The sequence below is a fragment of the Sorex araneus genome, chromosome 2 (assembly GCF_027595985.1).
Source record: "Sorex araneus isolate mSorAra2 chromosome 2, mSorAra2.pri, whole genome shotgun sequence".
In the NCBI taxonomy this organism is placed as follows: Eukaryota; Metazoa; Chordata; class Mammalia; order Eulipotyphla; family Soricidae; genus Sorex; species Sorex araneus.
In genome coordinates, this window is record NC_073303.1 from 121,310,706 (window position 1) to 121,338,222 (window position 27,517).

Consider the following 27,517-nt stretch of genomic DNA (forward strand, 5'->3'; position numbering starts at 1 on the left):
AATTCTCCCAAAAGTCATTCAGGGCTTGCTCTTCAAGGTCCTGTTCTTTGAACATATATTTTACTTATTTGTCTCTCTAACTCTTTGCTAGGCTTATCCACTCTGGAGAAGCATGCGCTCTCTCTTGAACAAATTTTCTCTTTTTCTCTCCTCTAAGCAAGTTTCATTCAATAGAAACAATCTTGCTTCACCAACTTGCTTCCGCCTGGAATAATTTTCCATGGGGGAAGGAGATGGACCCCAAATGCCTGTGAAGTTAGGGTGGATGTGGCTAGTCCTGACCTAAGCCTGTCATTTCTCCCAGAGCTGGTGGCTGGTGGCTGAGGTGGGTGCGTCCAGTGGAGAGGAAGGAAGCACTGCCCACCTCCTTGCTCCCTTTTTACCGAGCTACCAGTAACAAGGTGATCATGTCTGCTTGTACGTCTGCTTGATCCACAACTGGAAGGGCTGGGTTCATTTCTTCTAAATTTGCATGAAGTGTAAATTGGATTGAGACTAAGAGAGACAATGACATAAAATTGATCAGAACACAGGCGGAGGTCTGTGCACGGTGGCTTCACAGAAATCAAGCAAAGTCGCCCTTCCTATTTCATACCTGAGAAAATCAGGATTTCAATTACGGCAGTTTCTGGAGTTGACCTTTCATAGGAGAACGTTTTTAACTCAACAGAAACTTGTGGTTTAGCTGAGAGGTGGGTTAGGGGATTGCTTTTCCCATTTGTGATGGGCCATGCTGCTCTCCTAATCTACATCTTGAGGAGGTGGGGGCTACTCAGAAATAAGCACCTCAGGAGCAAAGAACTAATCCAGCTGTTCCTATCTAGAAATGAACGAAAGGCATACAGTCACATGGAAAAGGCTATGGCTTCCCTTCTGAAAACTCCACAGAACCTGTTCACTTTTCACTTCCCAGATAAAAGCTTTCCCACTTGCCAACTCTAAAGCAGAGGACACAGAGATGGGAGGGAGGGGAAGACATAACCGATGATCAACAGGTAGGAGGGAGTAGATTTCTGAGTAAGTGGGTGCGCTGTGCACATCCTACCCTCCAGCACCTCTTTTTCACTCCCACAGAGAGCTTTTTAGACTCCACTACAGATAAGAAAATTATAATTATCTGGAGTCTGTTGAGAATAATGGTCAAAACCAGATGACCAACAAGTCTGCTTCATCGATGTCTGGATGAGCTAATTACTTTCTGGAATAACAGGGGGTAGTTGAGGCAGGAAAAAAGTACATCAGATTACAATCCTAATGCCAAATGCTAAACTTCTCCTTTGATAAAACAAGATGATGGCAGCCTGTCAAATAGCATTACGAAGTTATAATAATTATTTGATGGATACCCTGGAAAAGAAAACATGATACTTATGTTGAGTTTTATTATCAGTCTATATTGAATAATACTTTATATTATCTTTCTGTAGTATCATTTTATATTTAAAATGTAAATGTAATATGATATTTGATATTTCTTATTTAATAAAAAGAATGTTTCTTTTTAAGTGGTAAGAGCAATGTGGCAGAGAGTCTCTTGCCCGCATGCCTGGCTGTCTTCCCCGGGGCCCCTCAGAGGGGATGGGCTCCAGCTTCCCTCCCCGCCCTGAGCAGAGCTCCCGGCAGATGAAGACCACTGGAACCTAGCAACAGCCATGCTCGAGGCCCCTCTCCACACATTCAGACAAGCCTTAGGCATGAAGGTACCGGCAGAGGAACCCAGGTGTGTGTAATCCCATCAACGGCCAACATCCAGAGACTTAAAAGCAAGCTCCCAGAAGCGATATCTTATAACCTACTTCTCCCTCTGGGAGAAACTAGCAAGCTACTGAGAGTTTCCTGCCCACATGGGAGAGCCTTGCAAGCTTCCCATGGTGTATTCATATGCCAAAGCCAGTAACAAACTGGATCTCATTCCCCTGACCCTGAAAGAGCCTCCAATGTGGCATCGTTGGAAAGGCTAAGTAGAGAGGCTTCTAAAATCTCAGGGATAGGAGGAATGGAGAGGTTACTGAGACCACTCGAGAATTTGACAATCAATGGGATTTCATGATTTTGTGATTTGTGAAGAGCAATGTACCAATGGCTGTTTCACACACCTAAGAATGTATTATAAATTTCTTTTTACAGAAATGCCACAGTCAAGACCTTAAAAAATAGTGTTAGGCAGGGGCTGGGAAAAGAGTACAGAGCATGAGGAATCTGATTTGCCTTGCATATAGAACCCAGGTTCTATTCCTGGTCCCTCTATGGTCCCAAGACTCCCGAGCACAGAGCCAGGAGTAAGCCTGAGTATGGGGTCCAAACAAAACAAAGTGTTAGGAACATCCCTTTTACATTTGTAACTAGGTCTAATGGGCTTTCTATAATACAGTTCTTTTGGTGACATACAGTTGTGTAATATAATTCATAAGCACTCTTAAGTCATAACTTGACAACAAAATAAAATTCTGGCAGCAGAAATGTATTTACTTGATTAGAATTTCTCCAGGGCTGGAGTGACATCAAGGCAGTAGGGCGTTCGGCTTTCACCCGGCCAACCTGTGTTCGATTCCTCTGCTCCTCCGCCCCTCTCGAAGAGCCCAGCAAGCTATCGAGAGTATCACACCCACACGGCAGAGCCTGGCAAGCTACCCGTGGCGTATTGGATATGTAAAAAAAAAAAAAAAAACCCAGCAGCAATAAGTCTCACAATGAGAGACGTTACTGGTGCCCACTCGAACAAATCGATGAGCAATGGGATGACAGTGACAGTGACCCAATATTTCTCCAACATTAGGAATAATGTCTTGTTTCTGGGTACATGGATGTGAGGCCATCAAGAAACCAGTTTGGGAGGCTGGAGTGATAGTACAGTGGGTAGGGCATTTGCCTTGCACGTGGCTGATCCAGGTTCAATTCCCAGCATCCCATATGGTCCCCTTAGTACTGCCAGGAGCAATTCCTGAGTGCAGAGCCAGGAGTAACCCCTGTGCATTTCCAGGTGTGATCCAAAAAGAAAAAAAAAAGAAACTAGTTTGGTTGTTGCTGTAAAGATGAAAGAATCATGTTGCTTCCTTTGGGGAACTATTCCTTCTCCACCCTAGTGATTCCTGTGAGCTTAATTCTACTCTTTGGCCCTGAAAGTGGCTGTGGTCTTTTAGGAAGAGTCCTAATGATGAATTGTCAGGGAATAGTCCCTGATCTGTCCTAATCAAAGTTTTGAAAAGCTCTCTGGGGACTGGATTGCTGAACTGGGATGTGAATTGTGGTGTCTACCAATAACTGCGGGCAGTTCAAGAATGAACCCTATAAAAAAGTGAGAGAGAGGGAGTACTATAGAGAGAGACAGAGACAGAGATAAAGCTATGGGGAGATTGAAAGGGAATGGAGAAAGTTCAGGCAACTAGAGTAAACTGTTCCTGATGTCAAGAATATTGCTAGACTCTGCTATAGGAGGTGGATCTCTTTAACTTCAGGATACTATTCAAAGACTTCAAACGTATTCTTTTTTGCAAATTCTATTTCATTTCCATATCTATTGCTTGAAAACAAAGGAGCTTCAATTAATAAATAAAAGACTCATGATAAAAATGGTTCACATACTATAGCTATCAAGTCAAGACTCATGTAATTCAAAGTCCTGAATTTCTTTACTTTCAAGACTCTTTTGATTTGCAAAGACTTGTCCCAGCAGCAGCCTGTAAGGACTGGAGGTTTTGGAACCATAGGATTTGGGTAGAAAAATTCTCTGGGTCATGTTTTCCATAATTCTAATAACTCCTCATACAATCCTAGAATATTAGCTTTTTCACAGAAATTGAAGACATACTCTGTAGAGTTCTCTTCCTACTGAAGGCAACATGAATTCTAGCTCTAGAAGTTCATCTAGGAGTAGAGTGGAGATTCAACTGCAGCTTTCTCAAGACTGTGTTATCAGGAACACTAAATCCAATCAAGATTTACTGCAAAGAATGCATCTAGAGGCTGGAGCAATAGCACAGCGCGTAGGGCATTTGCCTTGCATGTGGCCAACCCAGGTTCGATTCCCAGCATACCATATGGTCCCTCAAGCACTGTCAGTAGTAATTCCTGAGTGCATGAGCCAGGAGTAATGCCTGTACATCATTGTCAGGTGTGACCCAAAAAGCAAAACAAAACAAAACAAAACAAAACAAAAAGAATGCATCTAAACAAATTACGTGTGTGTGTATACATATAATCCATGTATATGCATGCCCACCACCCCCTCACACATATATCATATTGTCAATAGGGAATACATACTGAGAAATATTTGGCTATGGGCTCTTTAATGTCAGGGTTCTGTGGCACTTCCCACTCTAGTAATAAATTCTCTGAGAGTTCTGGGCATAAAAGATCTTAGTTGTTTGGAAGGATTCAGTCGTATAATAGTACCAAGAGTCATCGAGTTTGGAATTCTCCAAACCTAGGTTCAAATTTGTCTCCACTGTCAGCTCTCTATGACCACAGAGCACCTCTTTCAGTCAATGTCAAGTTATAAAATGAGGAAACAACACCTACTATATCTCATTGGGCATTGAACAGTAAATATAAGGAGAACATATTCTCATTTACATAGCCCAGATCATAAGCTAGTTAGATGTACATCTGAATCCAACCTTAGCCACATATTAGTTATGTGATGGGGGTATAAATTCTGTCTTAATTTTGCTTTTGTATAATGGAGTGGTATGTTGATTACCTCAGAAGAGGTGTTTAAAGGAGTATTAAAGAACACATATCCAGTAGATAATGCCTGTTCCAGTTACCTTAATTGCAACACCAACTATTCATGTAAGTTTAATAACATCAAATACATTTTGTGGCTAAAAACTGTTAAATAGCAGACATTCCTTGGTTCATCATTATAATATGTTGAGTATATATTGTAATTTCTGGAAACTATTCCTCCAATATTTATGTGGTCAGCTAGTACTTAGTTGGGCTTTTTTGTACAGGGAGCATTTGGGAGATGGTTGGGTAAGGTAGAAAAATGCCTAAAACACAACACCACTTTCAAAGTCCATAGAAAGGGCAGCTACCACTAGTGGAGTTTTACTTACATCCTTCCCAAACACTGAAAATGACTATTGTAAAATAAGGTGATGAAGAGCAAGGAAAGACAATTTTATATGGTGGGAGCAAGGAAAAAGCTATGGTCTGCTTACTAATGATTGCCACTATTTGCAATGTACAAAGCTTGCATCTTGTTGAACTCAACACATGCTTTATGAGTTAGCACATAAACAAACTTCTATAAATTAATCCAAATTATTTATTGCTAAAAGGGCTTAAGGCATAGCCAACTGAAAGCAAACACTTACACAATTAAAGGACTCCATTATATACGACATTACAATTTCTTTCTTTTAATTTATTTTTCTTTTTTCTTTTTGGTTTTGGGACTATACCCTGAAGTGCCCAGAGACTATACTCCTAGTTCAGTGCATGGGAAAACCATGTGATACTTGTACCTAGCTCAGTGCAAGACGAACCCATGAAGATACCATTTGGTACCTCATGAGGGGAAACTGTGGTACTGGGGATTGAATTTAGGCCACCCATATGCAAAGCATTCACTCAGTGAGCTAATTTATCTCTATAAGCCCTGTCTTTTTCTAAAAACAATAACACATATCTCTTCTTTAAAAAATACTTGATTTTGGGTTGGAGAAATAGCAGTACAAGTAGGACACTTGAGAATATTTCCTGAGCGCAGAGCCAGAAGAAAGTGCTGAACATAGGTTGTGTTAGCCCCCAACTCAAAAAAAAGTCTGTTTTTAAAACATAATGTATTTGGATTATGACAGAAGTAGAGTTATAATTGGGTTCCTCTATTTGATATTTACTATCATGGAGGAAAGTTTCTGCAGCATTGTAATTGCTTTAATATCTATCCAAAGCATCTTTCAAATTTCTTGCATTATGAAATGGATACTGGTAAACTGGTTCACTATACTATTTTATCCCACTTAGATAGATCATATGGAGATATCTGGGAAAATATAACTTCCCATCTAGCTAAGAACTCCCACCAACATATCATAGGTATTTGGGACTAGGAAATGAATGGATATGAGGTCAGCAATTAAAGAAGGAAAAGGGCTATAATCAGATCCTGGTGTGCAGTTTGTTTTTTAGCTTGCAAATTCCCTCTTTCCTGTGTTTCAACTTTCAAAGGCTTATGGTAGTTTAAAGGCAATCCTCTTATAAGTGTACAAATTGCAATGATTACAGGAACAAGTTGTAATTGTTTCTAGCAAGTTTTGAAGAGTCTTTGATGTGGTGATTAGTGTTTTATATGTTAATATATTGATAGGGGTGCTTATTTGCTTGTTTCTTCTATCCTTTTATGGTTTCTAGGTTCAGCGTGCAAATAAATCTTTGATCTCAGTAGGTCCATTTGGTTAAAAAAGAAAGCCAGAAGAAATTAAACATGAGAAGCACAGGGTTTCTGCAATATTTACGAAGGCGCAAGACTACAGATTTCACTGTAAAAGTACTCAGCTAAGACTCGTAACAGGACTACCGAGACAAGATTCCCAAATCACCACTCACAAGAGGTGCAGTCTGTGTTTCGAAGCTGATCCCAGGACCAGCTGCCTTGTTTGAAGCCCAGGCATAGCTTGATGTACACCCTAGGTTGGTATCACACTGGGCAAATCAAAGGCAAAGTCCTTCTAAGTGACTAGCTTCCACTGTTTCATTTGCCTCCCACCCCTCTGCCATCACCATGGGAAAGAACCTTCTAGGCTTTGAGAAGGTTTCGTTTCCAGCTCTCCTCTCATGATGAGAGATTTCACAAAACTGGCTGGAATACAGAGCATGCAGCACATCGACCCTGACTGCTGAATTTCCACAAGAATTTCTCTTTTGATTGATAACGCTGAAGACAGAAATTTGGGATTTCTTCAAACCCAGCTGTCAATAAAACTGACAGCAGGAGAGGTACCTGTCAAACCCCTCAAATACAGGCTTAGGAAACTGTGCAGCACTAAGTAATTAATGAGATAATTCATTGTTTATTCTGTACAGAAAAAACAAAACAAAACAAAACAAAATAACAACCCCCAAACACAACTCCTTGAGTGTTTGGGCAGACGCAAGTTATAAAGATCAGAAGGGAACAACCAGGAGGAGAGGGATCACGTTTTACGTCGCATTTCCATTTCCGGTGGTCTGGCACTGTTGGGCAATGATCAGGTTTCAATACTTCTAAAGCGAGAGGGAAAGAAGCTTGCATTTACCTTTGCTGTACACAATGCAGTTGTTTTTGTTGTCTTCCACTCCTTGCCAAGTCACATCCAGGAGCCACTTGGGACCAGCAGTGAGCACCATTGGGACCTGAGCCTTTGTCTTCTGTAGAAAGAATGATAACAAACAGATGCCATTTGCCTTCGCTGATTAAAACCTTGAATAATAACTGTACTAATCATTTTATTTTTACAAACAACTAAATCTCCCAAACCATAATCCAAGTCCTATTCCCCAGCCTTGTGGTATCTTTTTAAGATGACAGAAACTGTAAGCCTTTACTGCTTTCACTAATCTGAATGGTAGAATTAATATCAAGGATTTTTTCTTTTTTTTCCTAAATGATACTGGATCAGATCTCCAAGATTAGACAGATCTCTTGCGGCTCTGTATTATAAAGAGAATGCAGATGACTTTCATTGCAAAGAGCAGAGTGTTTAGAAGTGAACTTTAGACACATTGTACTTGACTATCAACAGGATCTCACTATTTCCTGAAACAGACAGGAAAGAATTTAAAGAATCAGGATCCATTTCAAAGCTCTATCCTGAGCAACATTTATATTAGAGTAGGAATTTATTCTGAATGAATAATGAAACCCACCCAGCCCCCTTTGCTAAGTGTGGCTGTGTAGTCTGGCTGGAATTGAAATCATAATAATGCTAATGATTCAGCCTACCTTGTCTTCAGAGAGACTATAAAAGAGGAACCGTGAATCAATTGAAATCCAGAGCAACCAAAGCATGACGTCCCTACCTCTGAGAAGCAGAGAAGCAGGAAGGTGAGCGCTAACAAAATAGTTTCAGCGTACATTTTAAACATACAGCTCAAGGGGCTCATCATTTTCCATGGCTTGGCACCCCAAATATTTATCTTTAACTAGGTCGATAATTTCATGTGGCAGGAAATAAACTGGGAAGGAAACAAGGGTTAGCCAGACTGTTGTTTCCTGGTGAGTCCCAGGGAGAGGGCGCTCAGACTTTCATCATTCACCAGCCTATGTTCTGTAGATCAAATATCATGGACCCACAACACAGAATACAATATCGGAGTGTCCAGGTGATTTTTCAACTGAATTTTCAACTAGATATGATCCTGCCAAAGAGAACTGAGCCTACTCTGGGACTTGCCCACATGTTACGTGCTCTCACAAATCCCCCAAATTGGCAGGAATCCCTGTTCCTGCCAACTTGGGGCATTCACTTGAGGATTCCCAGGTACACTACTATTTCAGATCTCAGAAACCTGGGAAACCTGCTCCAACCAGCAGGCAACAATGACAAACATGTGGCAGCGGTCTGTTTTTAATACCAAAGCTATATATGTGTGTATGTGTATATATATATATATATATATATATGTATATATGTGTGTATGTATATATGTATATATATATCACTGTATCACTGTCATTCTGTTGCTCATTAATTTGATAGAGTGGGCACCAGTGACATCTCCATTGTGAGACTTGTTGTTACTGTTTTTGGTATACTGAATACATATCTAAACTAAGCATAAAGTAAGGGCTGCAGTGACAGTAAAGCACACAAAAACAGTTGCCCTGAACACGGTTGATCTGGGTGGCTTCAATCTCTGGCAACAGAAATGGTCCCACAAGCAATGCTGGAAGTCATCCCTGAGCACTGAGTTAGGAGGAAGTTTTCAGCACCACCAGAAGTGATCCTTTGAGCTCAGAGCGAGATGGAAGTCTAGAGCACAGCTGGGTGTGGTGCAACAAACAAAACCAAATGAAAAAAATATGTATAAAATGGATGCTAGCCTAGTTTGTTTTGTTTTGTTTTGGGGGCCACACTTGGTGGTGCTCTAGGCATATTGCTGGCTCAGTGCTGAAGGGTCATTCCTGGCAGTGCTTAAAGGACCACACAATTCTGGGACTGAACCTGGCCCTGACTCCTGCGTGTCAAGTATGCATCCAGTTCAATAAGTCATTTCTCTGGCCCTGGCCTAGATCTTGAAACAACACACCTATTGTTATCAGTTTAAAAAAAAAAAACATTAACTACAGTAGCGAGATGAAAAAATAAGCCTTGCTGGAAATGCTGAAAATGAACTTTGAAATGAAAGTACTTCAGGCAGACCAGATCAATTTTAACAGATAAAAACATGCTAATTTTTCATGCTAGTACTTTGACTCATTCATTATAAAGCCCAATTTTATCAACTAACTACCTTAATATTTGGTAAGTATATATAAACAGTTACCTGAATGTCTTATAAAATAAATTTCATGATTTCAATAATTAGTGATAAAACAGCTATCAAGCTATCCCCATGACTACCCATTGGAGTGATCATTCTAATTTATTTCCACTGTCAAAAAAGAACCTGATGCCAATAAAGGCTCTTGGCTTTGAAATGACAGTGGCCTATAGGCAATTGAGTATTGTCTTCATGTGAAGATTTCCTTCTTTACACCAAGGAAACAAAGTAAAGATACCTTTTTATTTGATCCCAGCGATCACATTCACAAATCAGTATCTGTGTCTCTAAACAATAAACAATAGGTAGGGAACTTGCCTTGCATATGGCCAACCTGGTATGGCTCCCTGGTACTCTATATGGCCCCCAAGTCCCACCAAAAGTGATGTCTGAGCAGAGAGTCAGGAGTAAGCCTTGAGTACTGCTGGGTGTGCTTCCCCCAGTATTAATTAATGAAAAAATCAAAAAGGAAGAGAGCCACCACTTTGGTTATTTGTGTATGTATGATTGAGTAGTTTTCTTTGTAACATCTGCTCTCTTCTGAGTTTGAATCAGCAGCTTTCACTAACACCCTCCTGTCACCATTTTGACCGAAAACTTATTTTATGGGACAGACATGTGTCTTAAATCTTTAAATCCCAGTTCTTAGAGCTGCATGGATGTCTTTTTATAATATCCAACAGAAGACATGAAAGATAGAAACTGGCTATCTAAGCTCATGAGAGAATGTTTTCCTTTTTAATCCTTGGGTCATGATCTCTTGGAGCTTGGGCATTTCTCCCTCTCTCAGGAGACGACATAGTGCCAGGGTTTGAAACAAGGTCACCTGCATGTGAAGTGAGTGTGCCAGCCCTTTGAGTTATCTTCCCAGCCCTTAAGGAAATTTCATTTTAAAGTAAATCAATTACTATCATCTTCAATTCATTTGACAAACCACCTTTGTCCCATGCTCAGAACATGAATTTGATTCTAATGATAGAGTTAGGTAAATTTTAAAACTATAACATGAAAAATAGTACATAGGTAGTGCAAAGTCAGATATAAACTGTCTTAGGGTAGAGGGGGTCAATGAAAGGCAAGAGAAAAACTTCTATCTGGTGGAGTCGGGAAGATATAATAAAGAGTGATGTTTGAATAGGATCTTGTTTTATTCTTTACCTTTTTGAACCACACCTGGCTGTGATCAGGGTTTACTCCTGGCTCTGAGCTCAAGAATAACTCCTGGCAGGGCTTAGGGAAGACCACATCCAGTGCCACGATTGCACCCACATAGACCTTATGCAAAATGTCTTCCCCACTGTACTATCTCCAGGCCCTCAGATACAATGTTAGAGTGGAAATAGGAAGGAATTGCAATTATTGACATTAGGATGGGCAAGGAGAGTTACGCATACAGAAGACAGTGAGTGTACTCTAGGATCAAGTTCTCTCTCTCTCTCTCTCTCTCTCTCTCTCTCTCTCTCTCTCTTCTCAACCCCCTCCCCCACGAAGTGTTCAGAGCTCTGCTCTCTGAGGTCACTCCTAGCAGGATTTGGCGACTATATGAATATGAAACTGGGGCTGGCCACAAACATGGCAAGCACCCTACCCATGACATTATTTCTCCAGCCCATGTGTCAAGTTCTTATAAATATATCTTTAGAGTGATTCGCCATATGTCAAGAACACTACCTAAGCATTTTCTACCTTCAAAATAGACATTGTTCTAATAATAATTACTATTGTCATTAAGTGGAAGGAACATATGCACCTGGAAGGGGAAGGCTAGAAGCAGACCTTGAAAGGCCTTCTCATATCAGGCAAGCTGCTTGTGTTTCCGTCTAAAAGCAAAAATGATCCAGAAGAGATGTGTCCAAGTATACAGAGTACAGATACTACTACTTCATGAGAAAGCTTTCACTTAGTCCTCATGCATAGGATTCAGATAATTGCATTGTAACAACACAGAAAAGGTTTATTTTAGGTCAAATAGTTTGTGGAAGACAGTAGCACCTATACACATGTAGTTCTTTTTCCAAATTCAGTCACTTCTAGGGTTAGTGATAATTTTGAATTTTCCGGACATCAAAGGTTTTCTAGGATGCTAGAGTTTTAGTGCTACTGCTGCAAAGTCCCAAGCAAATTGGGACCCTGGAATAAACTTATCTCCCACCTCCAGTTCTACTATTCTGAAATAAAATATTAGTGTTTTATATCTACCAAGTACATACAGAATATTGTGCTATAAGTTCTTTGCTTTTTACCATTCTGTAATTAGGAATTTAGTATAATTTAATAGTTGATTTTGTGGCACAAATGAAAATGTTTAATTAATGCCTCTCTGTAATGGTGCCAGGTATCATACCTTGTAACTTTGTCAACTATTTGTTATGCTCAGGCACTCTTAGGCTTATTAAACAACAGAATCAAAGAAGGAAAAAAAAAACAATTTCTTTGCCTCTAAATCATAGGAGGAAAAATGTAGCCTAGGACCTGCGGAAAGCTATACCAAGCTGCAAAGTAAATAATACATAGATAAAAAATCTCAAGGGAGCAGTTATTACGGTTCTGAGGAGGTAAGTCAATTTCCTTCTGAAGAAGTCAACTTTTGTAGAGATTGACTGCCTTCAAAGAAGATTACCAAGTGTGAGAAGGAAGGAGTTACCCAGGATTATATGAAATCTACACTACAGCAAAATCCATGAATAGAAAATAACAATAATGTCCACATTGATCATTAGGTTCCCTTCCCCATGTTTCTCTGTATCTTAACGATTCACACAAGTCTTGAATGTTAAGTGCAGGGGCAACTTTAGCGTTCACTGAGTTTAATTGCCTTGCTTAGCAAATAACGAAAGTCAGGCCAAGATGTTTATCTGCCATCCTCTAGAGCCTACACAGTTGGCAGAACATACCGGGAAACGAGAGGGGATATAAAAGGTATGGTAGACAGACAAAAAAATGTTTCCTCAAAGATATTTATACCCTAATCCCTTGGACCTCTGCATATATTACCTTACTTAACAAAAGGGATTTTAAGATATAATCAAGATTTAAGACCATGAAATCGTGAGAGGATCCCAGATAAACCAAATGGGCTCATTCTACACATGAGTTCTTAAAAGTAGAAGAGAAACGAAAGATAGTAGATTGGAGAAAACACACCTGAAAAGGATGCCACTGGTCTTTGCTGCCCTTGAAGCTGGCGTAAGGTCAGAGATCAAGGAAAGTGTGGGATCTCTAGTAGGGACTCAGTGTAAGGAAGCAGGAAACCAAGACTTCATTTTTTTTTTCAGTCTTGAGGAATTGACTTTTCCAACAATGCGAGTTTGTGGAAAGTGGAATCTCCCCTACAGCTCCGAGAGAGGGATGCTTCCTGCTGACACTTTGATTTTAGGCTGATGAGATCCATAAAGAACTTCTTGATCTGTCAAACAGTAATCTAATAAATTGTGTTGCTTTGAGCCACTAAATTTGTGGCCATTCATTCTGTCAGTAAAACAGATTGAAAATGAATACAAAAAAAAACACCCTCAGATACACTGATTTCAGTTTTTGTTTTTGATTTTGAAATCACTCACACACCATATCAAATTGCTCAAAAGTCTGAAGCAATGTTTCCTTCACTGGAATTATAACACATCAATATTGTCATTGCACAATCAATCATTATTATTGCAGTAAAGCATGAGGAAATGCACACTAGTGATGGCAATAATTGCTGCAGTATAACTGGTCATTTGAAACTTTTCATGATTTACCAGTGATTTTACAGCTGAGGTGAAGCATAAAAAAAAATTACTTTCTATGATCTGGGTGATACAGACAGGCACCCCTTCAGTTGCCAGGCACTGCTATTAGGAACTCATTAAGTCTGAGTATCCTAAATTTTAGAATAAACTCTATGACAGATTGGGGATAGTTCTATCTGTCTGAAAGGTGGATGAATCAACTAACTGAGTGCTTAGTTCAATCAAGATGCCTGTCAAACTTTAGCTTATAAAAATGGACAAATAGCACTTATTGAACTCCTAATTTTTTTTCTACATGACTGGTTGCAATTGTAATGATTAGCATAGAAGTGAGATACAAATTTTCTTACTCAATTTTGAAGATGATCACAGTCACTGGTGCAACTGATAAGTTTTCTAAATGTCCATTTTCCAGGTTTTGTTTAGAGTTTAGGATCACGATGTGACATCATCTGACCAATAAAACTGAGTAACAAAATGTTCATGTCACTTTACAGAAACTATCAAAGCCAATAGAGTCATTTTTGCTTAAACTTTGATGGAAGCAAATAACAAGAAAGCTCCAGCGACTACAAGGGAAAAGAAGCAATCATTTTTATGTAAAAGACATTTCCATTTAAAAGGTTGTTTGTAATTCCAGCAAACCTTGTTTATCCTTGCTTCTACCAAGTTTTCATCTTATTGTTCCTGTATTGAAATAAACCATTGGGTATTTGCAGGTTAAAGTTTGCACTTTTATCTATAGTTCATCAGTCTCTTTCAGTAATAAATCAATTCAGTGTGCTTAAGAGGAATCTTGAATTTCAGTGAAACTGGAATGTTTTAAAGAGAAAAAGAAATAGTATGCATTTCTGAGGTTCCACATTGTTAAGATGGAAATATCTGGACACTGTTTGAACCCAGTTTCATGCTTAGACAACCTACAACTAGACAAACTTGACAAGGACAAAAATGGGTCAAAAGTGTCATTTCTTAGGAATAATTAGAATCATCTAATGTGGATAAAAGAGGTCAAACTAGCATCCACTTCTCACTAACCTTTGGAGTTACTGAACCGACAAAGGAGGGAGCCTTCAATAAATGTTTATACTCAAGCCGAAAGGTTAATGGAGATAAAAGTAGACAGCCCAAAGGTAAAGAAGAGAGGATAATTCTAACCCAAGGAACTGGTGACATAATGGGTTAGGGATTCCAAATTTTGCTCAAACTCGGTGTTGAGGATTTCCAAAAAGGAGGCTTAGGAAGAACTGGACATTGTAGGAAAGTCCATCTTATGAGAAGAGCTTGACATTATGGACTTTAAAAAGAACTAGAAGTGTCATTTGATGTTAAAAGTGGCTGCACTGACTTTGGGAAATTCAACAAAATCTCAAGAGAAGAGATTTTCAAATTCCAATAAGCAATTTGAGGCTGATAAATAATTTTTTAAGAAGTTGTTGGTGGTTTGTTTCCATGACTAGCAACACGAGGAAAGACTGGATTTTATTTAGCAAATTCAGTCATTTTAACACTACATCTTCATTTTTCATGCTTTAAGCTATAAAAACATTCAGTAGTGGGAATAAAAAACTCAATGTTTGTAGATAGTAGACTCACATAGTTAGAATCGGGGTAACATGTATGTTTGTCTGGCCATTAGGAATTATGTATCTCCAAAACTGTCAATTTTTCCCAGTGGAAACATTTTCTACATCCTGATGACCATATTGGCACTAATGTCACGGAAACTTGTATGACCACAGGGGAAATCTTGCACAATACATGTTTCAGTGAGTATACCCACACAGTTCTCCACACTAGAAATAAATCTGAATCCCATCAGTCATGAAAAAACTGCATTACTCTCCTTTTACTAGCTAAAGATTCTGGTGACAGTGAACTTGAATTAACACCCCACCCCTCCCTCTATTCAATGAGAAAATAAGCTTAAAATCTTGGATGATTAGGAGTTGGGAGAAATAAATCCTTATACAATTGCATTTTCAAAAATTCTGGGTCTGGTGTATAGCCTCAATATTACTGATTTTGATTAGAACTTTAACACTTGAAGCGTAATGATTTTGATCAAAACTATAAGAATCCTGGGCTCTTTAGTAATTATTATTTAAAAAGTTACTTCACAGTGTGAATGCTTGAACTTGATGCTACTGAGTTCTTTTTTTCAGAGTACCACTTTTAGCTATATAGAAAAAGTCACTTAATATGACTCTGTGGGTCAATGTTATAGTAGAATGACAGGGAAAAAAAGGTTTTCAGAGATACACCCAAATATTCTCCATAACATTAGGATATGATAGTGGTATATCACATGATTCCATTAAAATCATGTGCTTCTTTTTATAAATAAAATAAAATGACCATTGATGTATATAGGATACCTCTTGAGAGCTGCAGTCTTTGATTTGCTAATTCAGTCTCTAAACATGCTGGTGTGTATGTGATGGGAGTATTATATAAACAGATTGAAACAAGTTATTTCAGGAAGAATCCAAATGAATCAGGTTCTCCAGATATAATTCAAGAAGCAATAAAACTCAACTTTTGAGTCTCAAATTCACAGTGCTTGAAAAATACTGATCTGCTCAGTACATTATTAAACTCAAAGAAATGAAGAGAAGTTCTTTGTTTTGTTGTTATAGCCAGCAGTACTCAGGATTTCACTTTTAGTTCTCTACTCAGGGATTTGGCAAGATTCAGGGGTAATATGGGGTTCCAGGGATGGAACCCAGTTCTGCTTTGAGCAAGGCAAACACCCAACCCACTGTACTATCGCTCTAGTCCCTGATGACATTTTAATGAGACAACATGAATGCATAATTAGACATTAAACTTAGTTGGACAACCATCCACTTAGCACCTTCCCCTCACTCAGAAATCTACCTTCTTTTAACTTAAAAGCCAGAAAGCAGCCCTCACTTGCACCCAAGACCATTAGTAGCATCCTGGATCTTCCCTGCATGCTCCCTCCTGGAAGCTGGTCTTGCCCACTTTGAGGAACGCTGGTCTAAATGAACACCAATAATAAGATTCAACAAAACCGAATACATTATGCTATTAGTTGAGGAATAAATTTATGAATGGACATCTCAGAGAGGGCTCATTTGAATGATGATGTGGTAAGCACAGTTCCACACAATAACCTTAAGGACAGCATTCCAGGAACTTCTTTTAATAAATATCTCCAAGTTCACTGTGGTATGTGGGATCTCAAACAGAATAAAAGACTTGTTCACAAACAAAATGAGTGTGAAATAAAATGACAGACTTCTTGGCTACTATCTCCGCACTCCTTATGTCAGAGAGAGTTTTATCTCCATGGAACCCAAACTTAAATTATCATGATCTCCGATGTATATTTGCTTTGAGTTCTCAAAATTGTTGAAACTCATTAGCTTAACAAGCGCTACTGCTTAAATACAAGAATTCACCACAGGAAACAATGATCTTTTTTTAGGAAAGAAACCACAATGGCTGTATATATACAGGTCATTAAAATAATCTCTTTGCTTCCAAACAAAATAATTATTTCAAGGTATTTAGAAAAAATAATATGGAGTTATTTGTCAAGAATACTCACACCAAAGACACAGATATTTTATTTTTTTAATGGGAAGTGTCTCTAAAGGAATGATAAGCATTGAAGTTATCTAGATATTTATTATACTTTCATTTTCAAAAAAAGAATAGACTCACTTCTCTTTCCCCTTTGCCAACTTTCCTCCCACAGTCTCATCTGCTCTCCACATACATTTGGCTCCAAAGAGGAGCTACTCCCTCCAAGCTGGCAGCCATTAACTTCAACCTTTTATTTTATACGGCTCTGAAAGTCAAAGAGTGTTTAAGGAGTGTTGTTTTGCTCCTGGCAGAATTTCTGGGCTTGCACTTAGTGCAATATGAAAAAAGAATATCATCCCCAAAACCTAGGGGAGAGAAAGTAAATCGCTCTCAACTTAGCTCTCCCTCCATAAGACTGCCACAGAAACCTGTAAAAACGATTCCTGGATCTAAACAGCCGTAGTTCTAGTCTATGCCATCTGGGCCAACTGTCTCACCTTTCAAAGTTGCAGTTTCTTCCTCCGTAATACTGCATATGTCCTTGCAGATGGACACTACTGTCACTGGAAGACTTTTGACTATAGAATTTCCATTCAATTGTACCAATGTTATAGTGGGCAGGGCACTTGCCTCGCATGAAGCTGACCTGGATTCAATTCCTGGCACTTCATCTGATTCCCTGAGCCCACCAGTGATTCCTGAGTGCAGAGTACTGTTTTGTATGCCCCCCACTCCAAAAGAAAACAAAACAAAAAAACAGCTCAATTCCTAATTATGACCAGAAATGCATAAAAACTAAATACATGCGGCTTATACTTAAGGAAATTCTACTGTTTTTATAGGTGAAGCTGTAAGGAAAGCCAATGCAGTTTACTATAGTTTGGTATCTGAATGTCAAAGAAAATGGTGTGGTCAGAGAAAATAGTGTGGGCAAAATAACTAGGATAGAATGGAGAATATATAGATCATGCTGTATATTTATACATATATAGATATACATACACACATATATACATATACAGTGCTCAGTGCTACATATATGTGTTTGTATATATATGTACATTCATATATATATATTCAATTATCAATCACCTATTCATACAAGAAAATAGTGATAATTCTATCCACTCATCTCATTTTGAAAAATGCTCCAAAGGTATTCTGTGGAAGAAAGAAAATGTTCCATCCTCCACAAAGTCGCCATCAATTACAGATGATGCCTATCCTTCATGCCTCAACCGTCTGCACGATGTAAGGGATCCATCAGAGGGCAGAAGCCTAAAAAGGAGTCTGCTAATGATCAGTTTAGCCCATCTCACTGCAGCCAAGAAAAGGATACCAAAGAGGAAGACAATCCTGATATTCATAAATAATACATTTGAACAACTGTATCATTGTATCACTGTCATCCCATTGTTTATCAATTTGCTCGAGTGGGCACCAGTAATGTCTTCATTGTGAGACTTGTTATTGTTTTTGGCATATCAAATATGTCACTGGTAGCTTGCCAGGCTCTGCCATGCAGGCGAGATACTCTCGGTAGCTTGCCGGGCTCACTGAGGCGGTGGGGAAGGAATCGAACCCAGGTCAGCTTTGTGCAAGGCAAACACTCTACCTGCTGGGCTATCACTCCAGCCCATGTTTGAAAACAAATACAGATTTTCTATTTTGACTATGACACATGATTTGTCATGATTTAAGCCCTTTTTCACCCCATAACCATAAATTATGAAGAACTTGTTTATATTTCAAACTTTGAATATACATGACATTATGGCACTGGAAAATGAGGGGAAGTAGATATGGGAATAGTAGAACAGGATGATGCACTTATCCTCCTCCAAAGAGTAATAAAATAAAAATAATTGTTAAACAATGTAGTAAGGATGTAAATGTGTGTGGATAAGTACTGGGAAAAATGCATAGATGAAACCTATTTTTTGGAAATCTGTTTTTTGGAAAGCCAGATGGGAGAAGATTCTAGGGGTTTGGGTCACACACACCCATGATGCTTTGGAGCTGTTCTTGGGAGCTATTCTTGGGGTATGCTCAGGAATAAGCCCTGTTGAGACTGGGGCAGGGGGCGGGGATCAAACCAGAGGATGGCATGATGCAAGAATGCAAGGCAGGCCTTAACTCTGCTATCTCTCTGGTCCCTTGGAAAGGGGGTTTATGAAACTAGTTATTGAAGGTTGAGTACAAACACTTAAATTTTAGCCAACTACCTGGCAGAAAATGTGAAGGTACAGTCCAGTAGTAAAAGCTTATCTATAAGAGATTTAAGTACAAATCATGACGAACAGTAAAGTATCTAATGTAGAACTAACCTAACTTGTAAATTTTTAAAGATGTCAACATGACAGCTAACATAGCTATTAAAGCTCAAAGGTACAAACACCAGTTGGTTAATTCCAGATTTTAGTTTTTTTTTTTTTTTTTTTTTGCTTTTTGGGTCACACCCAGCGATGCTCAGGGGTTACTCCTGGCTTTGCACTCAGGAATTGCTCCTGGCAGTCCTTGGGGGACCATATGGGATGCCGGGGATCGAACCCGGGTCGGCCACGTGCAAGGCAAACGCCTTACCCGCTGTGCTATCGCTCCGGCCCCCAGATTTTAGTTTTATAGAAATATCAAGCGATAGCACAGCGGGTAGGGCATTTGCCTTGCACTCAGTCGACCCGGGTTTGATTTCTCCTTCCCTCTTGGAGAGCCCAGCAAGCTACCGAGAGTATCCCGCCCACACAGCAGAGCCTGGCAAGCTACCCGTGGCATATTTGATATGCCAAAAACAGTAACAAGTCTCACACTGGAGATGTTACTGGTGCCTGCTCGAGCAAATCGATGAACAATGGGACTACAGTGCTACAGTGAGTGCATAAATATCAAAACTTAGAGCAACCGATTAACATTGTCCAGATGTAGATTCTGTTGCATAACTAGTAAAGTTACTGTAGAAAGTGATTCCAATTAGCAATATATAATTATCATTATTTTTGAATTTACTATACCATTCCTATTTGACACTGATTTGGATTACTCTACTTTTAAAAGAATTGCTTTGAAAGTTTTCTAGAAATTAAACATATCCATTATTCTTTCAATGAACATTTATTAAATATCTATGAAATACCCAAGAATTAAGAGATGAAATATGTGTTTCATTTTCTCTAGATGCTTAAATCTATTGGCAATAAAAGTATCTAAGGGCCATACAAATAGATTTTTAAATCAATATTAATAAGCTATCTCATTACACAAAGTATATGTCTGATACATTTAGAAATGGCTAATAGATGAATTTTAAAGAATCTTTAGGACAATTTAACATTAATGTTTAAAGTTAAAAACAAAAAGCCTCTCCCCAATATAGAACCTAATCCAAATCATAAAAAAATTCTATATAAATGTTGATGCCAGTCTTGAACTAATAATTCTGTCAAACACAAATTTACAATATACCATTTAATAATACTTAGAGCAAAATTACACACATCACAAAATACACTAAAGAAATACACAAATGGAAAATCTGGGTGAAATGTAGACAAACATATTGCATATATATATATAAAATTTTAAATTTATACACACGGTCTCCATATGCTAATTAAGTCTTAAAACTTGTACTTTGGGGCTAAAGATGACTCAATTGATGTAAACTCATCTCCATCAATTGGTAGTTATCCAACATCCTGCAAGATACTTAACTAACTGCTTCCTCAGCTCTAAAGTGAGTATTAAAAAAAGTATTTGTGAGAAAGCTCAACAAGGATGAGCAAATACTTCTCATGCCGAAAGCCGGGGTTTCATTCCCAGCATGCATGGCTGTTCCCCTGAGTACAGTACTGCCAGGTGGGACGCTCCCAAGCAAGCAACCTACAATAAAATTTTTGAGTCATAGTATCTTTGTGAGAATCAAATGAGTACATCATTTTCATACTGATTACATTATTCTATAGTTGTTTGTATTTTTTTTACCAGTATTGTTAACCAGTATGTTTCCACAGAAGTGCAAAATTTCCAGTAAAATAAGATTTTATCTGCCTGCAGAAATGAACACATTGGCCCAATATGAGGGCTATAATATTTAATTAAGCATTAGCTGTATCCTAAAATTAGGGGCTAAATTACCTTTAAAATTAATTTCCACATAAATTCTATCAGAAACACACTGCTATGCCCATTTTGTATCGAGAAAAACTGAGACCATAAAATATTAAATAACTTGCCTAAATGCACATTACTTAAAATTGCCAGAACTATGAATTGCCTTCTATCTTTTCTCTTGCAGATCTTTAAGAATCTAAGTTCTTTCCATGTGTTAAATACTCTCCTTAGAAAATGTGTTAAATAACAATTCTTCATGTCCATGAAAACTAGTTTAAATTATCTTCCATGAGTCAGTGGTTAGCAGTTTCTGTTTTACATTATGCATGATTCCTAGCTGCATTTTGTATAAGCTAATTGCATGGCACCTCATTAATAATCTTCAGGGTTTTTCGAGCTGTGAAATTCATAGCTCTGTAGTGAATTATTTCTCACATTTGCACAATTTCGGAACTTGAAAATCTAGTAGAGATACTAAAATACCAACATTAGGCTATCAGATAGATTTAAGGGGAACAGAGCTGAACATGGTAGAGTGATATAAAAGACCGGAAACCAGATAATGCTTTTCAATATTTCTTATATTTTATAAATATAGGTATTTAATACCTGTACAGATTCTACTGCTTGCAAGGGATAAAGTAAATGACCTCTATGTGTTCGACTGATAGCAGAGAAGGTAAGGTGCTTGCCTTGCATGCGGTCAACCCAGGCTTAATCCCTGGCTCTTGGTATGGAACCCTGACCATCACCAGGAGAGTCACCTGGACACCGTTAGGTGTGGCCCAAACCAACCCTCCTTCCACCTCAAAAAACAAAGCCATATATGAAAGCTTCTGATCAGAAGCAGAAATCCTGGTGAGATCTAACATGCCATCTAGCTAAAGTTGACTTAATTCAGCACTGTTTAAGGATACATGAAGAATGAATTTCTTTTCATTCTCAGCTGGTCAACAGACATAGTAAGCCTTACTCACAGAAACTTGGTGGTGAGTCAACAGCATGCAGTGTGGTCAGTAAGGCACTGCAATTAATCTCCTACCTGAGAGATAAACACCGTTCGCAGAACCTCTGCATGCAGTCACTTAAGAAACCTAATCTGCATCGCAGAGACCTGGCTCACTGATGGGAGATTCTCCACTAAAAGAAGTACGTGAGTCTGTGTACTTCTTAGTCTGGGTATAGCCAGGCTTCTCGTAGGTGGACAGGACCAAAACACAGAAGAGTTTCACCTGTTATTAAAAGGACAAGTCGGGATAACAGAAAGGAGCTTAAATAAAAAGTCCTGGGTGGAAGTAGTGCAGAGATGAACACAAATCATCCTTTTGTGAGTCAAGAAATCTAAAACCAAGAGTTCTGTTGAGAATCAGGTATTTCTGTACTCATGATGCTTTCCCACACTGTGATGGAAAAGAAGTACAAATATCACCGCATAGTAAAGAACACAGCAGAGGGGCTGGAGCTATAGTACAGAGGATAGGGTGCTTGCCTTCCACATGGCCAAGCCAGGTATGAGCCCTGGCATTCCATATGGCCCCCTGATCCTTGTCGGGAGTGGTCCCTGAGTGCAAAGGCAAATAAAGCTCTGAGTACCAATGGGTGTCACCCCCACCCCAAACAAAAATTAGTTAACAGAGAGGCAGACAACACAACACCTAAATAGGCCCCTGCATTAAGGGACTTAACTCCAACTTCAAATTTTGTCAACTCTCCTATGAAGTGCTCTGCATTAAGTAGTTCCATTTCTCGATGCATCATTCCCTTATCCATAAAATGGGAAAAATAACACCTCTTGGGTCTGTTATAAAAATGAAATATTTTAGCTTATCACTAACACTGTGCAAGTTTCATATATATTTATTACATACATTGATTTGAGGTAACACGAGACATATTTTTGTTTTGTTTGGTCTTGGGCATACCTGGTTGTACTCAGGCAAATTTCAACTTCTGTGTTTTGGAATCAGCACTGGCAGGGCTGGTGGGGGTGGGGCTATATGTACTTGGTGCTGGGGATTGAACTTGGTTTGGACTCTTGCAAGGCAAGTTTCTCACACACTCTACTTTCTCTCTGGCCCCAATGGGAGAAATTTTAAGAATGGTTCAATATCTGTGAAAAGCCCCTGTGTCTATATAATTTGTTCTGTATAGGACATCAACAAACTGGTCAATGTACCACACATATAAAGTGCAAGAGTTTTTACCACTTTGACCAATTATTTTATCCTTTACCCACTTAATAGTTGGGCCAGTAGGGAATAACCAAACCGCAATTACTAGCACAATAAAAATAATTTCATGTCAACTCAGCTTTACCTGGCTTGAGGCAAAGCTCTACTCATTGGTTATGAACTAATTTATTCTGCTAAAGATATCTGAACATTCACTGGTGCTGATGACATCTAAATTGTGATGTAGGAAATTTGGGAAATGTTTTAAAATGTTTCTGGATATTGAGTTCTCAATACCAGTCCCCTACTTGTGTATTCTGTTGACAATGCTCTGTTTAGAATTGCAGAACTTGTACAAGCATTTTGGAATCTGTAACATTTTATTATACCATTTTCTGAAATACAGCTTTAAATTTAAATACCATAATAGTAAGACCTAATATTCAATATGCTTCCTCACTTGTCAGTTACAACTAAATCAACCAATCCAATCTACCACAAAAATTTCCTATGATTACAAGGACCTCCACTTTTCCTGTGGTAGTTGCCAATTGTCTATATTTTCAATAATGGCCTGGGAATTCACTAATCTTAAGTTTGGCAATAACTTTATTACTAAGTAATCTCATTGCCTTGGTTAAACTTGTCAGTATTCTGAGTTAGTTTTATTTCTAAAGAGAAGACCAGGACTCCTGACCCCTAGGTGACCACCTGATTCTAGAATACTTTGCATTCTAAGTATTAAAAACGCCATATAATAGTTTTTCTGGCATTACTCAGCATTTAAAAATTGAAGCTTCCCTTTCCTGATATTAAGAACATATTCATGGTCTCCTTTAACATTTACTGCTACTGCATTCCCTGGAAATACAACTTGTCTTCAACAAATACACATGTCTTTCTTTCTTTCTTTCTTTCTTTCTTTCTTTCTTTCTTTCTTTCTTTCTTTCTTTCTTTCTTTCTTTCTTTCTTTCTTTCTTTCTTTCTTTTCTTTCTCTCTTTCTCTCTTTCTCTCTTTCTCTCTTTCTCTCTTTCTCTCTTTCTTTCTTTCTTTCTTTCTTTCTTTCTTTCTTTCTTTCTTTCTTTCTCTCTTTCTTTCCTTTCTTTCTCTCTTTCTTCCTTTCTTTTTTTTGAAATTACACAGTTTTTCTTTGGAGAATTTGAAGGGAAGGAGGGAGAAAGTGTGAGTATGAGAGAGAGTGGAGAGTAACATGCTCAAGAGAGAACCTGGGTCTCTCCAAGTCAGAGAGAGCCCCTACACACATCCCAGCATTAGACATGAAAGCACAAGAGGGGGGATATGGTCGACACGTGTTCGACCACGTGGGCGCAAGCAGCACATAGGCTCAGACAGTATACTCGCCAAATACACATAATTTTATGGGTATCCTTAGATGGGCTTCATCCCAGGTACATTTGAAATTCACAAGAAAAGTGTCTCTTATTACACTGACCTGAGACAGGTTTTCTGTTTTTCAACTCTGCAGAAAGGAACGACCAAATTACAAATGCGTGTAAAGTCTTTTGGGATAGTCCTTAAGTAGCAAGAGAAAAATGCCCCAGCATATGGCTGTGTCCTCTATATCTTTAAAGACTAAGCAATTCCAGAAAAGGCTTGAGCTTATTTTTGACTAATAGCTGTTATTAGTGATGAGCCCAAACTTTATTTTCTAGTAATTGCACTTTGAAGATACTTTTGTTTTGCTGTTGTTTTTGTGACTACAAGATGAGAATTTTTTTTTTAATCACTCTTCACATTGCTTCACATCCCTACCAAATCCACTCCATGAATACTTTGCAATTATTGGTAAGAACTTGCCACATAAGATGCATGGAATAGCTTCCTTTTTGGCCCTAAAAAAAGTCTGACACATCAGGAAGAAAGGTTGGTAGTTTAAGTCACATTAAAGTACACTCAGTGTGAGAGAACAAAAGGGAATGCTCAGCCACAGAGGCAGGGTAAAGTGGGGGGAAGGAGCGGGGGTGGTGGGAGGGATACTGGGATCATTGGTGGTAGAGAATGGGCACTGGTGGAGGGATGGGTACTTGATCATTGTATGACTGAAATGCAAGCACGAAAGTTTGTAGGTCTGTAACTGTACCTCACAGTGATTCACTAATAAATTTTTTTTAAAAAGTACACTCAGTGAAAAAACCAGTTAATAAAATCTCAAGCATGGGAAACAACACAATGTTTTCCCTTTCTGAATATATAATACAAAATGTGAATTATAAATACATGACCATTTTTTAAGCCCCTACTTGAAAAACAAAAACAAAAAGCAACCCTTACTTGAAGATGAAAGATGTTTAGTGGGGAAGGTGCTTGCTGTGCATGCATCCAACCTAGATTTGATCACTCATTGGTTCCACATATAGTCCTCTGAGCACTGCCAAGAGTGACCCCTAAGCACAGAGCCAGAAGTAAGCTCTGATATTGCTGGTGGAACTCTCCCTGTACCCCCCGTCCAATACCTTAATTACCTAGAATAGACTAAACACACATAATAAGACCAAATCATCTCGTAGTTTTTCTGTGTTGAAATCAAAGATTTGGGGGGAACAGGAGAGGAGAAAGGGCAGGGAGTGAAACTAGTGATTACAAAGAAAGGTCCAGCCATAGGACTAGTGCATACAGAGTCTGCGTTCCAATAAGACTCAACAAACAGCTCTGATCAGAATCTAAGTGATGGGAAACAGCCTGTAGCTTCGAGATTAGCTGCTTCACACTATTTCTGAGTTAAGCCAGCACAAGTAACATCATGAATGCATAATTATAATTATGCATTAGAAAATGCATAATGATCTTAAAATTGGTAAACAAAGAAAAAGCACAAGAATTGCTCAGCTATATTAGTTATAATGTTACAGAAGACAAAATATGACTAAGTGTTTAAGGAGGGTAACTCCTGTCGAAAGTTCTTTGCCTGAAATTTTCGAACTTAAGGCAGAAACTGAAGCACTGTACTGCTTTAAAAGTTCCTTTTAGAAATCACACATGAACAAGTTAAGTCAAAGAAACGCAATGGAGTATTTTCAAACACATGAAGCAAAGACTCAGGAATGCTCATATTTAACATAGCCAGAAGTAGAGACAGAAATAATGCTAAGGTAATAGCTTAGACTTCTGATACTGTCTGATAAAATCATGTCTATGTCTGGAATTGTTGTGGGGGGTAAAATGTTAGATGATGTGCTAATACAAAAACAAGTAAAAGAAACCAAAGATGCAATTGAGATAATTAACGGCAAATGGGGATTTCTGTCCATTTGTTTGTTTCTTTATTTTGGCAAGCTACTAGATTCCAAAAATTGAACCGCAGTAGATCTAAAATGGATATAATACACTTATGATCTAAAATCATCTCCTTTCAATCTTCCAAAATACAGAATTTCAGTTGAATGCTAATATTCCTTCAACCTTGAAAGGTAGTTTATGTCATGTATTAATCTTTTATTTTTCAGGCAAAAATAATTTGATATTCTGGAACCTAATCTTTTCTCACGGTACTATTTTTACTGCTCTGCTCTGGAACTTGGCCAGGTTTTCCTCATTTCTCTTAACATAGCCTTAATATGAATCAGCCTTGATCTAAACAAGGATATTGGTAATCTTTCAACCCAGTGAATCCGGTGGAGACTTGATCCATGCAGGCTTGGAGGAGAAGAGCTCTCTGGAGAACATGTATCTTACTTTATCCAATATACATTGTCATAGCTATTTTTTAATATATTGAATATCAGGTTTTTTTTGGTTTTGAGTCACATCAGGTGGTGCTGAGGGCTGACTCCTGGCTAGCCTCATAACTATAAAGGGTATCAGGAATCGATTCCAAATGAACCATGTACAAGAGAAGCATCTCACCCACTATACCTTTTCTTTGATTCCCCTTTTGAAAAAAATATTTTCTTCATCTAGATTTCTTGTATCCTTAACTAAAATGCATTCACTTTTGACCAAAAATGTTTAGATATTTATTCCATTAAAAGATCATCTTTCCCCCCCAAAAAAAATCATCTTCCATCAAATTCTTTATGCTTAATGGGTCCCCCCCTTTCTTTTCTTTTATTTTTCCCACTCCTTCCCAGACTCACTCCCTACATTCCCTTGCTCTCCCTTGTCCACACTGGTTTGACTTTGCTCAGATGGGAAATGATATGACCAGGTATTACTATCATTAGTGATCCAAGTAATTCTGTGCCTGTGTCAACAACTGCATAACTCATGAAGAAATTTCAAATCTCATGATATCCTTACCTCTTAACTTTCAACTGATACATGTATTTTTTGCCTACAAAAATACATTTAACTTTCTTTCAAGTTAACCAATCCATAAGATATGTACGTATGAACTAAGATGAGCACAGACAATCTATCCAGAGTTATAATATAGATAATATTTAATATATATTAATATGTATCTATATTATGTAGATAATCTTTGATATAATATAGATAATCTTATAATAAAGATAATC

General features: G+C 38.3%; 1 protein-coding gene across 2 annotated transcripts in view; it reads right to left on the reverse strand.

Moving 5' to 3' along the window:
- ZFPM2 (zinc finger protein, FOG family member 2) overlaps nt 1–27,517 on the reverse strand; it is a 514,333-nt gene that overhangs the window by 163,578 nt on the left and 323,238 nt on the right. For both annotated transcript variants that reach the window (XM_055127716.1, XM_055127715.1), the window contains one exon: nt 7,248–7,359. In XM_055127716.1, coding sequence (XP_054983691.1) covers nt 7,248–7,359 — 112 coding nt within the window. The remainder of the gene's footprint in view (nt 1–7,247; nt 7,360–27,517) is intronic.